At 35.2% G+C, this 13,973-nt stretch overlaps 1 protein-coding gene and 1 long non-coding RNA gene across 11 annotated transcripts in view; one reads left to right on the top strand and one right to left on the bottom strand.

Annotated features, from left to right (window-relative positions):
* The window catches only part of LOC138330274 (hemicentin-1-like), a 78,743-nt gene that overhangs the window by 39,041 nt on the left and 25,729 nt on the right, over window positions 1-13,973 (top strand). For 6 of the 10 annotated variants that reach the window (XM_069277763.1, XM_069277764.1, XM_069277760.1 and 3 more), the window contains 7 exons: window positions 745-1,047; window positions 6,433-6,735; window positions 7,399-7,701; window positions 9,339-9,641; window positions 10,096-10,401; window positions 12,361-12,663; window positions 13,582-13,884. In XM_069277763.1, coding sequence (XP_069133864.1) covers window positions 745-1,047; window positions 6,433-6,735; window positions 7,399-7,701; window positions 9,339-9,641; window positions 10,096-10,401; window positions 12,361-12,663; window positions 13,582-13,884 — 2,124 coding nt within the window. The remainder of the gene's footprint in view (window positions 1-744; window positions 1,048-6,432; window positions 6,736-7,398; window positions 7,702-9,338; window positions 9,642-10,095; window positions 10,402-12,360; window positions 12,664-13,581; window positions 13,885-13,973) is intronic. The other 4 variants (XM_069277767.1, XM_069277765.1, XM_069277762.1 and 1 more) reach the window with 3 other exon arrangements.
* LOC138330276 (uncharacterized) lies at window positions 2,351-3,516 on the bottom strand. The gene is made up of 2 exons (XR_011209548.1): window positions 3,379-3,516; window positions 2,351-2,826 (listed from the first exon to the last, which is right to left on the bottom strand). It is a non-coding gene; the product is annotated as an uncharacterized lncRNA (long non-coding RNA).

Below are 13,973 nucleotides of genomic sequence, written 5' to 3'. Positions count from 1 at the left end.
TTTAATAGAAATTAGACCATATTTGGTAATCTTTTAAGCGTTTTTATTTTACTTTGTAAACTTTTATTAAAGATTTCATCGAGGTGGGAACAAAATTTTATGTAATATGTATGAATCCATTTGTGTTGTAATATGCGTCGAAATTGAAAACAAATATTGTATTAATTGATCAAAAGCAAAAATGAAAACAGTACTGGTAATAATGTTTCATATTACCTGTAACAATTGAAACATATTTCAATGTTCTATTTCATTAATTTTTCATTTTCCAAGTAGTTGCGCAACATTCAACGTTACCTTCATCAGTAAATACCGAGCCATATAGTACCATATTTCAGATTTTTATTTCAAATTAGAAAATTAATATCAAATTAGGTGATGCCTATGTTCTGAAATATTATCACTATTACTTCAACCACACAGAGATTAATTCATATCATTTTAATATGTTAATCTCAAACTCAAGAATCACGAAACAATATGTAAACTATATAAAAAATATGTTTTGACACCTGTTCATGACATTCTTCGATAATGTCTACACACATTGTATGCATTTTTTTTATTTATTAAATGTTTGAGCAAAATATTTGTCCCTTTATAATAATTTAAGCTTATTGCATTTCATATAATTTGTCATTTCTGCTACGTTTAGTTCATTCTATATGCTTGTTATCGATAAGTACATGCACATGATAGTGATTTCAATATAAATTTAACTGATCCGTTTTTTTATTTTTCTAGCCGCACCGTCCGTGACAATTCCCCAGCCTGCATATTCTACTAACTCGGGAGGAACTATTACCCTTACTTGTCAAGTTACCGCTGATCCAACCCATACAAGTGTCACCTGGCGAAAACTTGTGAACGGCAATTATCAGGATGTTTCTATCAACACGAACACCAGATACAGTGGAGGAACCGTCACCTCGCCATCCTTAATGATTTCTGGCGCCCTTACTACAGACGGGGGAACTTACATATGTACAGCAGCAAATCAGTTCGGAACAGGAACTAGTGGAACGACCCTACTTACAGTATCTCCCGGTAAGTTAATAGATCAAACAGAAGGTTTTTTGCGAGCTGATGAATACTATAGGGAAGTTTTGTGATTAGTATTACGATACAGCTGGTATATACTTGTACATGTACATTTAAAGTAATATCAAACCGAGAAAAACGTTGAGTGTTCCGGGGCACATTATTTTCTACCACGTTATATTCGTACAGGTGTTTTACCAATACATCAATAAACCGATATACATTACAATAACAATGCAATTACAATGTTGACTTTTTAGTTATTTATTTTTTGTTTTCTTTTTTTCCTTTTTTCATTTCTATTTTTTTTTTTTATTTCATTTTATTTTTTTTTTATTTTTTTTTTAAATTTAAGTAGCTTTTGCGAGGCCTTATTTTCGATATGATAATACGGTTAAATAAAATCAACAGGTGAAGAAATGTCTGATTCGACGTTTACAGATTGTTTGATGTAATATCTTTGTACTATGCATCAGATCGATCGATAATCGTTTTAAAATTTAATGTGAATCATTTAGTCCGAATGAACACGAGGAGGTAGGCATCCATGTTATCACGAGTCTCATCAAACGCTGGTAGCCACAGGGTCTCTATGAACATGGTCTTCCGCACTCCGTTCACCACCCTCAGCATGTATGAGTTCCAGTTTTCTCTTGTACCGCTATTCTGCTCTTTGCTCCTGCTAAGCTTCCCGCTTAGCTTGTTCCCGAAGCAAATTTGTTTTTTCCATCTTCAAACGGAAGCACGATCCTTTTCCCGCTCTTCCCTTGCCTGTGCTTGCTGCCTACTCACAAAGTCCTGAAGCTCTTTCCCTTCATAACTCATCTCCTTTCCCATCGCAAGCAGTTCTTGTAACGACGACATATTTGTTAAACAACAAAACCCTAACACGTCTGAAAAACTAATTTGTGAATAAAATGAATCAAAACACAATACACCAGACAACAAAAGAAGACATGGATTATACTCACCAACTGCAGAAATGTATCCGGACTACTTGATCCAACTCTTCTGACTGTATCCTGTTACTCACCTTGGTGCATGTTCCACATGAAATGCTCTTATCACAAAGATAGTGGGAACGGAGAGAAAGAAGAGAAGGGTATCAAGAACGTAGACAAATATGCTGCCCAAACAAGAGTAAATGTCTGGCAAACCACCTAACCTAATGTAAAGCTAATGCAAATATATACAATCATGTGTTCAATTCCCAAATAATAACACGTCAGTCATCCCACCGCTGCCACCAATTTGTTACGTAGGACGAGCGTCGAGTATTTAGATGGGAAATGAAAACAATGAATCTACAAATAATTAACCATTTATTTACATTAAACACAAATCACACTCACTCTCATTCCGTTCCACACCAAACATTCAGTATCTAAAGTCTCTGCTCCGTCACACTGAGTCACAAAGAGTCACGAAAAGTCACCAGCAACGCCAAGGTTCCACACGTAGCTACAGTTGGCGTCGGCCCACTAAGGGAAACAGCATCTCCGACCACAGTCGGAGCGTAATAATATATGTAGGTTCCACACAGGATACTCTAATGTGATAAAGTGGCAGACACCTCAATATAACCGTGCCACAAATCCTGACGCAATGTCAGCGTCGCAACGTGGACACAATCCGAGTCACCATAACATACTCCTCATGGTCTGGCCCTTTGGGTTCTGATGGCTGACCTTCCTGGATGAGGGTCCTGACGCCCGTACTCCCTTGTAGGTTAGCTAGGCCCTGGTTGAGGTTATGTCCTCCCGATCATGTGACCGTCACTTGGAGCTTAAATGAATAAACAAACCAACTAATACTTGCACACAGATCAATATGCACCTAAGTCAAAACATGGTAATCATTTTAACAAAATAGCAGAAAATCATTACAAGGAAAACCCTAAGTTACTGCCGAATAACATAAGATATGTTATATTACAACATCAAGAATGGTATGTTTAATAACAGAATAGGTGCGAGGTCAGTATTCCTAAATATCTATATCGACAATGACAACTGCAATATTTTACGACCATTCATGGCTTCCATACTTTTTCCACACACGCATACATTTCTCACCTGAGTACTTTACAAACCCATAGTACTAAATATAAGTTATAATATTGACCCAAACATATTCATATAGCTTATTCAAAGATGTATATATCAAAATACAGGACTATATTCAACACTAACTACTCAAAATACACATGGCAAATCACAATAATAATGTTATGCATGACTGACCCGCACGTTCTAACGAATGTTTACCAATGATATTTATCAGGTGTAGGGCTACAAACAGAGTAAAATTAGAAAAGAATGATAGATATAGACTTACCACAGTCATCTGTGCCTGAATCGGTATAAAGCTGTTATCACAGCATATACGGCGTAAATCTCCCGTAAATAACTCTGCACGAATTCACGTGTCCGCCATGAACTCGGACTCACCTCGGTCACCCACCCTAGTACGGTGGCCCATACGGAACATAGACAAGACGGTACGACAACACGTAAACGAATATATACATACGACGTGACAGACAACCGCTGGATGTTTTTCAGCTGTCAACCCAGTACTGTTCGATAAGTCAGTGTGAATGTTATTTATTTTTAATTTTCCCTAGTTATTTTATTATGTAAGTCGACATTATAACCCGAACTATCTGGTCAGCTATTCCAGATAATCTTGGAACATCCTAATTTTAGGCGGACGATTTAGCCTTTAATCAATTATTAAATTAATTTCAACTTTGTACTCAAAGCAAAGTCTTATTTGCTTGATGTGTGTTGTGTATCACATTTACTTTTAAATGTGACTGTAAATGATGATGATGATGGTGATGATGATGATGATTATGATGAAGAATGGTAATAACGATGTCATGACTATTATGAATGTTGCTGCTGAAGATGATGTTGATGATGATGATGATGATGATGAATGGTGATGGTGCTGGTGAAGATGATGAATGGTGATGATGAATGGTGATGATGATGATGATGATGATCGAGAACTGTTCATGGTGACAATTGTTTTCATATTTGTCAATATCAAACTATTATCAAGCTATAAAGTTATCTTACTTTTCACTCTTTCAATTGTTTTTGCTAGTATTTATTTCCACAGTAATCAACTTAAACGCGAATATTGCGAAAATTAATCAACCGCAAATAAAAACCATTACACAGTAATTAATTGTTTATTCGTATTCTTATCTCTTACATTGTAACTGAACACTTTGATTGGTTGCTTTTCTTGACAACATAAACTTTATTATAAATTAACTTTGAGTGTATGATAAGTTCTCAACTGTGCACAATACCAAACTATGTAAATAAAATGGAAATAACCAATTCTATTAAGATATTACCGTAAATTGGGATTTGGGGTTTTGGCGTTAGAAAAAAAATCCGTTTTTGTATCAAAATGGGTTAATTAAATTTTGGTGCGTTTCAATATCGTGATTTCCTATGTCACGCAAATAGTTTGCGCATAACTTTATTTGATCAGGAGGGAAGAAATCTGATTTACTTTATCTATACATATATATCCCGTAACAATCAAAATATGGGGTGATAAGTTTTGAAGCCTTATAGATACAAAAATAACCTTTGAAATATTGGTCTTCAATAGAAGAGATTAATAGTCCCACATCTTATTTGTTTGCACGTGATAACGTTGTTTTTTCAGTTACCAGCACATATCTTAAATGTATATGTTTATGTAACGTGATCGAGTACTTTACCCGAGATACCCGAGAGTACGTGTTAACAAACTTAATAAATGGCATGTAGATGTATTGATCGCTATATACAAACTAATAAGTATGTACAGGTATATACATGGGACGAAATGTCCTTTTCATTTGCTGTAGTTAGGTGGAGAAACCGCATGATCCTTTGAGCTCAAGTACATGGATGGTGGCCTATAATTACGGCCATCAAAACGTGGCCCCTTTTGGATATTGGCACATCCTTACGACACGTGATATAATAAGGATCTGTATTTTAATCAGATTGAGAATGAATGTCTCTACACTTTATCAATGATTGGATAGAATTTACACTCACCAAGATGCATTCAATTTGAAATATGGAAAACACATTGAACAATATAAAATCCCATTTGTACATTTATCTGCGAATATTATCAAATAATTAAACTTGGATCAAAAATTTCTTTTTACGTTGAATGAGAATAAAACTATTGTCCACTTGCTTCCTCTGCTCATATAACAAAATTATATTAAAACCCTATATGCAATGTAACAAAATCCGCAATACATGTTTTGTTTAACCAATTCTATTAAAATATTTCCGTAAATTGGGATGTTTTGGCGTCGGAAAAAATTCCGTTTTTGTATCAAAATGGGTTGATTAAATTTTGGTGCGTTTAAATATCGTGATTTCCTATGTTTATTTGATCAAAAGGGAAGAAATCTGATTAATATTTACTTTATCTATACATATATATCCCGTAACAATCAAAATCTGGGGTGATAAGTTTTGAAGCCTTATAGATACAAAGATAACCTTTGAAATATTGGTCTTCAATAGAAGAGATTAATAGTCCCATATCTTCTTATTTGTTTGCACGTAATAACGTTGTTTTTTTCATTTAACAGCACATATCTTAAATGTATGTTTATATAACGTGATCGAGTACTTTACCCGAGATACCCGAGAGTACGTGTTAACAAACTTAATAAATAGCATGTAGATGTATTGATCGCTATATACAAACTAATAAGTATGTACAGGTATATGCATGGGACGAAATGTCCTTTTCAGTTGCTGTAGTTAGGTGGAGAAACCGCATGATCGTTTGAGCTCAAGTACATGGATGGTGGAGTATAATTACGGCCATCAAAACGTGGCCCCTTTTGGATGTTGGCACATCCTTACGACACGTGATAATAAGGATCTGTATTTTAATCAGATTGAGAATGAATGTCTCGACACTTTATCAATGATTGGATAGAATTTACACTCACCACGATACATTCAATTTGAAATATGGAAAACACATTGAACATGACTTCTCTTGCAATATAAATGTCCCATTTGTACATTTATCTGCGAATATTATCAAATAATTAAACTCGGATCTAAAATTTCTTTTTACGTTGAATGAGAATAAAACTATTGTCCACTTGCTTCCTCTGCTCATATAACAAAATTATGTTAAAACCCTATATGCAATGTAACAAAATCCGCAATACATGTTTGATACAAACCCTTAACCGGGTATGTCAGTAATGTTTCGTCTTGCCATTCGTATTATATTATTGGTACGATATAACGTGATAATAACATTTAAAACAAAAAGGCTACATATTCCACTTTAAAAATCCTTCTGCCTGACTAACTGATTCCTCTTGCTTTCTAGCCATTCCGACCGTTTCCATACCAACGCCAACATATGCCACTAATTCCGGAGGGACTATTACTATGGTCTGTAACGTGAACGCCGACCCGACCCATACCAGCGTTTCATGGCAGAAGAATACGAACGGCGTTTTCCAGGCGGTGAATATTGTTGGTACTACCAGATACAGTGGAGGTACTGCTAACTCGCCTTCCCTTGTCATAACTGGCGCTGTGACCGGTGACACTGGAACATACAGATGTACGGCAACAAATTCTGTCGGAACTGGAACTAGTGGAAATACACAGCTAACAATCACTGGATGTAAGTAAACAATAAACAAACGTTGAATTTTTTCGAAATACGAATTTAATAGAAATTAGACCATATTTGGTAATCTTTTAAGCGTTTTTATTTTACTTTGTAAACTTTTATTCAATATTTCATCGAGGTGGGAACAAAATTTTATGTAATATGTATGAATCCATTTGTGTTGTAATATGCGTCGAAATTGAAAACAAATATTGCATTAATTGATTCAAAGCAAAAATGAAAACAGTACTGGTAATAATGTTTCATATTACCTGTAACAATTGAAACATATTTCAATGTTCTATTTCATTAATTTTTCATTTTCCAAGTAGTTGCGCAACATTCAACGTTACCTTCATCAGTAAATACCGAGCCACATAGTACCATGTACCAAGAATCACGAAACAATATGTAAACTATATAAAAAAAATGTGTTTGACACCTGTTCATGACATTCTTCGATAATGTCTACACACATTGTATGCATTTGTTTTATTTATAAATGTTTGAGCAAAATATTTGTCCCTTTATAATAATTTAAGCTTATTGCATTTCATATAATTTATCATTTCTGCTACGTTTAGTTCATCTATATGCTTGTTATCGATAAGTACATGCACATGATAGTGATTTCAATATAAATTTAACTGATCCGTTTTTTTTTTATTTTTCTAGCCGCACCGTCCGTGACAATTCCCCAGCCTGCATATTCTACTAACTCGGGAGGAACTATTACCCTTACTTGTCAAGTTACCGCTGATCCAACCCATACAAGTGTCACCTGGCGAAAACTTGTGAACGGCAATTATCAGGATGTTTCTATCAACACGAACACCAGATACAGTGGAGGAACCGTCACCTCGCCATCCTTAATGATTTCTGGCGCCCTTACTACAGACGGGGGAACTTACATATGTACAGCAGCAAATCAGTTCGGAACAGGAACTAGTGGAACGACCCTACTTACAGTATCTCCCGGTAAGTTAATAGATCAAACAGAAGGTTTTGTGCGAGCTGATGAATACTATAGGGAAGTTTTGTGATTAGTATTACGATTCAGCTGGTATATACTTATACATGTACATTTAAAGTAATATCAATGCGAGAAAAACGTTGAGTGTTCCGGAGCACATTATTTTCTACCACGTTATATTCGTACAGGTGTTTTACCAATACATCAAAATAAACCGATATACATTACAATAACAATGCAATTACAATGTTAACTTTTTAGTTATTTATTTATTTATTTATTTTTTTTTTTTTCATTTTTTTTCATTTCTATTTTTTTTATTTCATTTTATTTTTTTTTTACATTTTTTTTAAATTTAAGTAGCTTTCGCGAGGCCTTATTTTCGATATGACAATACGGTTATATAAAATTAATAGGTGAAGAAATGTCTGATTCGGCGTTAACAGATTGTTTGATGTAATATCTTTGTACTATGCATCAGATCGATCGATAATCGTTTTAAAATTTAATCTGAATCATTTAGTCCGAATGAACACGGAAATTGCGGAATAGATCTTGAACATCGAATTTAAATTAGATTGGTTGATCTATATTTATATATAATTAAACAATGAAATTTACCTTCTAGTTACATCAATTATGTAAAGAGGTTAAAATTATGCCAGATAATTCTTTGCTTGTCGAAACTATATTACTGTCTTCAGCACTCAGAACCCAGTTTTTCATATATTATTTTCATGCTTAATAAAACAGTCCTTCAAAATATAAAAGTAATTAATAACCATTTTTTTTAATTTTCAAATTACATCTACAATTTTTCCTGAAGATATACTGTTCGGTATGAGAAAAATGTGGCATTATTTCGTCCCTCGACAATACTATGAGGCAATAGTGCCCTCTCAACCAGACCCTAATGTGTTTAATACATCACCATCACATGCGCATCACTCCTTTCTATTTCATCGTAACACAATCTCTACATTTCCCTACCATGTTGTTACATTATAAGTACAGCATATCAATTGTCGCAAAAATCTGTTTCTTTAAGCGAGATTCGGTTTCATGTAAATTAGAAGGAGGATCAATATAGAACTAGTGAACTGACTTCTGTAGAACAGCAACATTTGTTTCCTGCAACGCAACAGCCTGTCAGTTATCTTGACGTCTTGGTCGAAGCGCAACATTGTAATAACTTCATGTTATGGTGACGTCACAATAGATTCTAATGTAGCGCCACTTTAATAGTGTCTATTGTAAATAGTAAGCATTATGTAGCCAATCAGATTCCAAGTATTATGTCAATTTCTTTTTGCAATTAAAATGCAGATATTTCCAAATTAATTTGTGGACAATTTCCCTTTAAAACATCGTAGAAATGACAACGAGAAATTCAGTCGCCGTGATTTTTTTTGTTTATATTAAGCTCGCTAACTGGCTTTGAATCTTAATAGCGAGTTGTAAAAGCCGCAAAAGAACATTGATTGTCATGGTTATAATAATACTGAACATTAGTAAAGTAGCAGGATGTGTAAACTTGATCATATCAAATCAACTTTTCTTTAAAAAAAAGATTTTAAGAAAAATAAATACTTATACAACAATATTCCAGGTGAGGGATTTGATATTTTGATTATTTTTACAGCATTGCCGGTTGTGACAGTTCAGCAGAATACGTATACAGTCGCTGCTGCTGGAACTATTCAGATGGTCTGTACTGTGACAGCTGACCCAACCCACACTAATGTTATCTGGCAGAAATTAGTAAACAGTGTTTACCAAACGGTCCAGGTGACTAGTAACACTAGATATTCAGGCGCTACCGTGGCGCAACCGTCTTTGACTATCACTAGCGCCCAGTTGACTGACGCTGGGACTTACAGATGTACGGCGGTTAATACAGCCGGTACTGGTTTTAGCGCACAAACTGTGCTTACAGTTACTGGAAGTAAGTAGCTTAGAATTTAAATTTATTATCATTTTCATTATACTAATTGCCCTGCATTGGCTCAGTTACCAAAATTAATTTGTCTACCGAGTATCGAATTTGTATTTTTTATCTTTCGATAATGAGTGTAACAATATTGAAAATAATTACATGAAAATATAGTTAAAGCACGATATCCCGTTGATAACACATGACCATATATGAAGTACATATGTTAGCGGTAAACATATTTGAGCGTTTATAGCATTTGTGCTAAAATATTATATAATCGCAATTCTATTTTACACATGATTTCAGGATAGCAATTATTACAAAATATACGAATACATCACTGAGCTAATCTTTTCAAAACCATATTTGCGTTAAAATTGATCCACGTTTACAGAATATTGTTTTGTCAAGTCCCTATATTTATAGTAACAGCACTGGTCTAAAGTTATATTTTCCTTCATAGGTCAACCAACCGTGTCCATTCCACAGACTGCTTATACAGCCACAACAGGAACACAGGTCACGCTTGTGTGCATTATAACGAACGACAACCCCGCTCACACTAGTGTTATCTGGCAGAAACTCGTCAATAATGCATTCCAGGAAGTTCAAATTACTTCCAACAACAGATACACAGGCGGACAGGTGGGCTCACCAAACTTAGTCATTTCAAGCTCACAACCAGGCGACGGTGGAACATACAGATGTACGGCTACTAACACAGTTGGTACTGGGACAAGCGGAACGACCCAACTAACAGTCAGCGGAAGTAAGCACAATTCCGGAAATATTAGTATAGATCTATACATTAGATATGTTGAAAGATTACTTGAAAGCTACATAAGTTCAAAATACGTTTTTAACTTGACTCTTGCAAAATTATGTTTAATACTTTTTTTATTTTAAAACGTGATGATATTGTGTCGCTCAGATGAATACGCTGAGGATCTCGTTATGAGTACCATATCAAGCCCCGATTTCGCGAAACAAGAAAAACGAAGCCTTAAGTCAAAATTTAAGTATTGTACTTATACACATTTCGTCAAAATTTGAACTAAAGTCACATTATGTTTAGTTTGTAATATATATACCCTACAGAAATACCAAATGTCAAATTATAGAGGTGTTATCATTATGACGATATTCGAAAACTAAAAATGCAGAAATTAATCAGCTTTGTCACAAAGGAATGCCAGGAGAATCCGTTAATTTTGCGTTGTTGATAACACAGTCCTCACGTGGGTAAAATGTAACATGAGGACCAATTTGTGTGTCCTGAAACGCCAAGGCATATTCATACTATTTATTTTCATTTTTTAATGAGTTAATATCAAAATTGTTTAAAATCTAACTTAATTAATCTTAAAATCGTGTAAAAACGTTCATATTTTGATATGAATACAGTAAGCGAGTAAACCATGACAAACCAATTATACATATAATCTATTAACAAACAAACATATTTGTACATGACAATACAATGCAAACTCTCTTGTTGCAGAAGCATCTGAGGGGTATTCTATACTTATTGATGCTTCGCTTTTTCGCAGTTTTTGTGTACAAATGTGTGTTTTAAGTAGTTCTACGAAAGTAGTGCGTTTTTATTTCGAAGGTAAAACCTGTGTTCTCAGGATTAATATTGTAAAATATTGAATATATATGTATGTTCTTTTTCTCCCGTGCTGTTGATCCCAGATACCCGATGACCCGTTGGTGACGGAAATAACTATATAATGTTTTAGGCAAACACATTTACGTGTTCTATTTATATACGTTTTTTTTTCTAATCTAAATTTGGTCAAAACTGTGAATGTTTGAAAATAAATTCATACGGAACAGCGATGTTTAGTTTACAGAACATTTATCGAAAACATGATAAGATTTTAAGTCCTATTTTTAATGAAATTTGGATTTAGAAAATGTAATAAGATATTCTTAAATTTTATTTTAAGGTGCCTCAACCGTTTCCGTTTCGCAGCCACTTTACACAGCTACTACCAGTACAACTTTCACTATCGTCTGTACTGTAACCACAAACCCTACTCCTCTTCCTCAACTTTTTCTTTTTTCTTCTTCTTTACACACACGTTTATTTTCAAGGTATCCGGACCGCCGTTTCCATTCCAGATTACACAGCTACTACTACTACAACTACAACTCTTGGATGTACTGTAACCGTCAACCCCCACCTCCTTTTCCTCCTCTTCGTCCCCTCCTTTTCCTCTTTTTGTTCTTCTACTTCATAAAAATAATATGTGATATGTACTTTATTTGTACAATATCCCCACCATTTCCATTCCTCAGTCAATTCAAGTTACACCAGTACTACTTTTACAATTATCACTTTTGTCTCTACTGTAACCGCCAACCCTCCTGCTCTTCCTACTCTATATCTTTTTCCACAAATGTTTCTATTTTATTTTAAAGGTATCCCACCGTTTACATTGCTACTCTACATTACACCGCTACTACAAGTACAACTATCGTATTTGTCTGTGATGTAAGCGCCATCCCTCCTCCTCCTCCTCCTTCTCCTCTACCTCTTTTTCTTTTTCTCCTGCAAAAACAAGTACTTCAATTTCAAGGTATCCCGTCCGTTTCCATTCCTCAGCCAACTAACACCGATACTACTAGGACATCTGAACTGTACGCGCATACGCCTCTTCTTCTTCCTCTTCCTCATTTTCTTGTTATCATTTTTCACAAAATAAATGTGTTTTATTTTAAGGTGTCCCGACCGTTTCCATTCCTCAGCCAAGTTACACAGCAACTACAAGTACAACTGTCACTCTCGTCTGCACGATAACCGCCGACCCTACCCACACCAGTGTCAGCTGGGAGAAACTTAACAATAATGTATATCAGGAGGTCCCAATCACCTCGAACACCAGGTACAGTGGAGGCACTGCGGGCTCAGAAAATTTGGTGATTACCAACGCCGAGTCTGGCGACAGTGGAACTTACAGATGTACAGCTACTAACTCGGTCGGTACTGGGACAAGCGGAACGACCCAGCTAACCGTCAGCGGAAGTAAGAGGATAAAAAATCGAATATCCTTACTTCTACCACAATACGTCGTGTTATTAAACTCCTCGGACATTGCATAAATATGCTGGGTGTTGAATAAATATGTTGATGTTGTCCTTTGGTACTTTCGATTGGTTGAGGGTTTATACTTTGATCGAATGACACCATACTGTTATACTCTCATTGCTGCTGAAACCGTATGCGTGAAGGCGTCGGAATCCTTCATGCTTTCCCATTCGTTGCATAAACCAATGACTCAAAATTATGAATAACCTTTTGGTCAGTGATAAATCTTGTCGTACGAGGACACTTGGGTGATTTCGTTATAGTTATAACGCACCTAGACTGGGAGCATATTTTCTTATATCAATATCAATACACCTTTTTTGCATATGTCGGCAAATAACGTCCATCTTGATTTGGCCTTCTTGTATATGATTTCATTGTGGTAGAAACATATCAAACAACTCGGTGTTTTGGATATGGAATTTATTAAACTCGAAAACTATTTGTTAAAAGTTACAAAAGACACTCGCTAATTCTCGAATTTTTCTAGTTCTTTTAAAAACAAATCCTCTTGTGATATAAATCCCACATCCAGCACCCAGTCGTTGTGTAATATTTTTTTCATTGATAAGCCTCTGTAATATAATCAACTAGAGTTATTGCAGTTTTTCATCTCATTTAGTTTCCTTGATCTTTAAAATAATCATATCGTCTTTATCTCTTTTCCCATCTCTTTCAATTTCTCTTCCATTTCATCTTTTTAGCAAAGTATATATACTCTCTTAGCTCTCATGTGAAATCCTTCCTACTTTCCTTCCTTAATTCCTTTCTCCCTTCCTTTTATCATTCGTTCCTTCTTTCCTTCCTTTAATTTCGTTGTTTTCTCCACAACATAAACCGTGTTTTATTTTTAAGGTATCCCGACCGTTTCCATTCCACAGCCAAGTTACACAGCAACTACAAGTACAACTGTCACTCTCGTCTGCACGGTAACCGCCAACCCTACTCACACCAGTGTCAGCTGGGAGAAACTTAACAATAATGTATATCAGGAGGTTCCAATCACCTCGAACACCAGGTACAGTGGAGGCACTGCGGGGTCAGAAAACTTGGTGATTACCAACGCCGAGCATGGTGATAGTGGAACTTACAGATGTACAGCTACTAATACAGTTGGTACTGGTACAAGCGGAACGACCCAGTTAACCGTCAGCGGAAGTAAGAGGACGACTGCTATGGAGTTTGTTTAAAGATCAAAATATAATTTTAGATTTTGAGTTTGTCATTCCTATTTCTTTTCATTCATA

This window comes from Argopecten irradians, chromosome 8, assembly GCF_041381155.1.
Source record: "Argopecten irradians isolate NY chromosome 8, Ai_NY, whole genome shotgun sequence".
NCBI lineage: Eukaryota > Metazoa > Mollusca > Bivalvia > Pectinida > Pectinidae > Argopecten > Argopecten irradians.
The sequence above is the reverse complement of the archived record's forward strand: the minus strand, read 5'-3'. Positions and strand labels throughout refer to the sequence as shown.